At 37.7% G+C, this 3,676-nt stretch overlaps 1 protein-coding gene across 1 annotated transcript; it reads left to right on the forward strand.

Moving 5' to 3' along the window:
• The first annotated feature begins 1,127 nt into the window (after window positions 1-1,127).
• Window positions 1,128-3,392, forward strand: LOC112020993 (probable pectinesterase/pectinesterase inhibitor 46). The gene is made up of 2 exons (XM_024053564.2): window positions 1,128-2,184; window positions 2,438-3,392. The coding sequence occupies exons 1-2, from the start codon at window positions 1,155-1,157 to the stop codon at window positions 3,112-3,114; spliced, it is 1,707 nt and encodes a 568-aa protein (XP_023909332.1). The 5' UTR covers window positions 1,128-1,154; the 3' UTR covers window positions 3,115-3,392.
• Window positions 3,393-3,676: the final 284 nt, after the last annotated feature.

Consider the following 3,676-nt stretch of genomic DNA (forward strand, 5'->3'; position numbering starts at 1 on the left):
TATGAGATGGAATGTGAAAAGTCAGTTTTCATCCAAACAGGTCATTCTGGCGACTTGGCCTTGCGACTGGAATGAGTCGTGAGTCTGAGTCGCGAAATAACTTCCAGGCTAGACTGTACTTTTTGTCCTATAGTGCTCCAGCTGTCGTGACCCTTTAGCTCCCTGCATGCTTCACACGTGTGGTGACTTGCCAGTTGCGAGATCCAATCACAAGACTCCTCTTGAATGCACACAACTTGAGTTTATTCACACTTTCTCACACACAACCCTTACACTATTCCCACCTAAATACAGGGTTTTTACATGCTAAATTACAAGCAAATTTGGCATAGAATAAAGCCAACACATGGTTGATTAAATTCAACCTTACATTAGGCCTTATGACTTACCACATATATCCTTACTTTCACTCTCCTTCTCTGTCTAAATCTTTTATTTTAGCACTTTTATATTAGCATTTCTTATAGTTAGATTTTTACATGCAATTAAATCTAACTTTTGTAAAGAAAATGTCATATAAGAGTGAAGCAAAATGACATATAGAAATGACATATATTTTGACTTATGAATAATATTTGCTTATAAGTGATGCTCCTAGTAGATAATATATTTTATTTCCACCATGAATATATAATTAATTTCGGGTCAGCTGCACTTGGAGAGAGAGAGAGAGAGAGAGAGAGAGAGAGATTGGAATTCTTGATGGATTATGGTTAGATTGGAATTCTTGATGGATTATGGTGTCAAAGTTTCGGATGATTGGAAAGCAAGCAATCTTACCAAGAAAAGAAATTCTAGATCGTGCCTCACCCACCACTCTTTTTCTGCTGCTGTATAGAGTCAATTGTTTGACAATAAGACGTGATACTTTTCCCATAGTTGTCAATGTCTATATTTAATTCACACTCTTTTTATTGTGTGATTAATCACTTCACCAGAAGCACTATATTTGCATAATCTATCAGGCTCTATAACATGATAAGCACCCTCCAAATAACAAATGAGCCTTCAAAAAGTCTTGCTTGCAGTTGGGGTAGTGCCTTGCACGTATAACCGCGTTGCTCTTAACAATATGCTATTCATCCTTTCATATATAAAAGAGCAAACCCAATCACCAACCTATTCCAAAACCTGAACAAGAAGTAGAAAAAAAAATGTCTTCCTTTAAAGCCTACGGCAAAGTTGATGAAGCCGAACAAGCAAAGCTTGAAGCTGCTCGGAAGACCTGGAAGAGAATCACCATCATAAGCTTATCATCCGTAATCCTTGTTGCAATTGTAGTTGCTGCTGTAGTTGGAACTCGTAATAGTTCTGGTTCCAACAAAGGTAGTGATGCACAACCTCTTTCCACCTCTGTAAAAGCTGTTTGCGATGTAACATTGTACCCGGATTCATGCTTTGCTAGCCTTTCTCCTTTATCGAAGTCCACGAACATTCAACCTTCGGATGTCTTCAAGTTGGCAATACAAGTGGCTATGAATGAAGTGTCAAATGCTGCTCTGAAATTATCTCAGCCCGGCTTTCTCAATGGTTTCAATTATAACATGACCACCATAGCTATGGAAAATTGTCAGGAACTTTTGAGTCTTGCTTTGGATGATCTCAATAGCACATTGTATGCTGGTTCTGACTCATTTATTCAAGTTATCGATGATCTCATAACGTGGCTAAGTTCTGCAGGTACTTGCCAACAGACCTGCATAGATGGCTTTGAGAATGCCAATCAAACATCAATAAAGACTACTATTGCCGATCACCTGAAGAATTCTACTGAATTAACTAGCAACAGCCTTGCTATCACCACATGGCTTTCTAACATTTTGGGTTCGGTGAAGCTAAGGCGACTTATGAGTTACCCTGAGAACCAAGAAGAGCCAGAGTGGTTGCATCCAATTGATAGGAAGCTACTTCAAAGTCCAGATTTGAGGTACCAGGCCAACATAGTTGTGGGGAAAGATGCATCTTGTAAATACAAAAAAATTACTGATGCACTCAAGCAAGTTCCCAAAAAAAGTGACAAGAGGTTTGTGATCTACGTGAAGAAAGGAGTTTATTATGAAAATGTGCTGGTTGACAAGAACATGTGGAACGTTGTGATGGCTGGTGATGGAAGTACTGCAACAATTGTATCTGGTAATCTAAACTTTGTGGACGGGATTCCTACGTTTGCAACTGCAACATTTGGTAAGACTAGGCATATTGTGCATTTTAATTTGAATAATTTTCTTATGTGAAAAATTCATATTAAATATTACAAATCTAAAAGTTGTATTCAGTATCATATCATTTTAAATTTTAAATGATATGATACTTTATACACTGATCGATTCAAGAAATAAAATATTGACTATAATATGAACTCTTTTAATTGCATGTGAAATGTAGCTGATCTTGCTCCCAGCCACCTTCACTAACAATTAAATTTGTTTCTGTGCAGCTGTATACGGGAAGGGCTTCGTTGCTCGAGATATGGGATTCCGAAACAATGCAGGTGCAATCAAGCAGCAAGCAGTGGCCCTCATGTCAAAGTCAGACCAATCAATCTTTTACCGGTGTCACATTGATGCGTTTCAAGACACCCTTTATGCACATTCCAACCGACAGTTCTACCGCGAATGCAACATTTATGGAACAGTTGATTTCATCTTTGGGAATTCTGCAGTTGTGCTTCAAAAGTGCAACATATTTGCTAAGGTTCCGATACCAGGCCAGCAGAACACTATCACAGCTCAAGGTAAGTTGGACCCAAATCAGAATACTGGAATCTCAATACAAGGTTGCACCATATCTCCTTTTGGGAACTTGAGTTCAGTCCAGACATACCTTGGACGTCCATGGAAGAATTACTCAACAACAGTGTTCGTCCAAAACAATCTAGGGAGCTTAATCAACCCCAATGGATGGTTACCATGGGTAGGCACATCAGCCCCAAGCACCATATTTTACTCTGAATACCAAAATTATGGACCTGGTTCTTCCACAAAGAATAGGGTCAAATGGAAGGGAGTGAAAACCATTAATCTTCAAGTAGCAAGCAAATTTACAGTGAATAAATTCATCCAAGGGAACAAGTGGATATCTGCCTCAGGTGCACCCTACCAACCTGGCCTCTGAACGTGATAAATTTCATGGAGACTTCTCAAAGAGATGTTTGGTTTTTGTTCCCACTCCCTCTTTTATTCTAATTCTTTTTTTGCTAATTGTTGTTTTTCTTTCAATTTAAATATTGTTTTCTTTGACTTCATACAATATATGAGGTTCATTGATTGAAAAATGTTTGATTGAAAAATGTTTGGAATAAAAACACAATCTAACGTGAACATATTCTGAGGTAATAAGTGCCTCATGCTTTTCTTGAGAGATTCTATAACAATTGCATCTGATTTATTTTTTCTTGCTTCTTTCCCTTTTCAATGAACATGAAAATTGCATATAGCAAGAAACGTCTAAAACTACTTGAGGTTTCTCTTCTGAAGTTATGTTTCAGAATCACAACCTCCATTTCAAGGACCATAGTAATTAGATCAATATTCTCCGAATGATTTACCAACAACTAAAAAACTAAGAGAAATTACACTTTATCATCATAAATTATACCCCATGTTATACTTATCCACCTAAACTATAGGGATGCACACTTACCCCCTAAACTATTACCCCTTCACACTTTGCACCC

This window comes from Quercus suber, unplaced genomic scaffold (assembly GCF_002906115.3).
Source record: "Quercus suber isolate HL8 unplaced genomic scaffold, Cork oak 2.0 scaffold_87, whole genome shotgun sequence".
Taxonomy (NCBI): domain Eukaryota; kingdom Viridiplantae; phylum Streptophyta; class Magnoliopsida; order Fagales; family Fagaceae; genus Quercus; species Quercus suber.

What these genes read in the sequence shown, in the direction of transcription:
- LOC112020993 (XM_024053564.2), top strand. Translation starts at nt 1,155, where the DNA reads ATGTCTTCCTTTAAAGCCTACGGCAAAGTTGATGAAGCCGAACAAGCA. An exon ending in GTTTGCAACTGCAACATTTG is followed by an intron (nt 2,185 to 2,437) that starts GTAAGACTAGGC and finishes GTTTCTGTGCAG; the next exon opens with CTGTATACGGGAAGGGCTTC.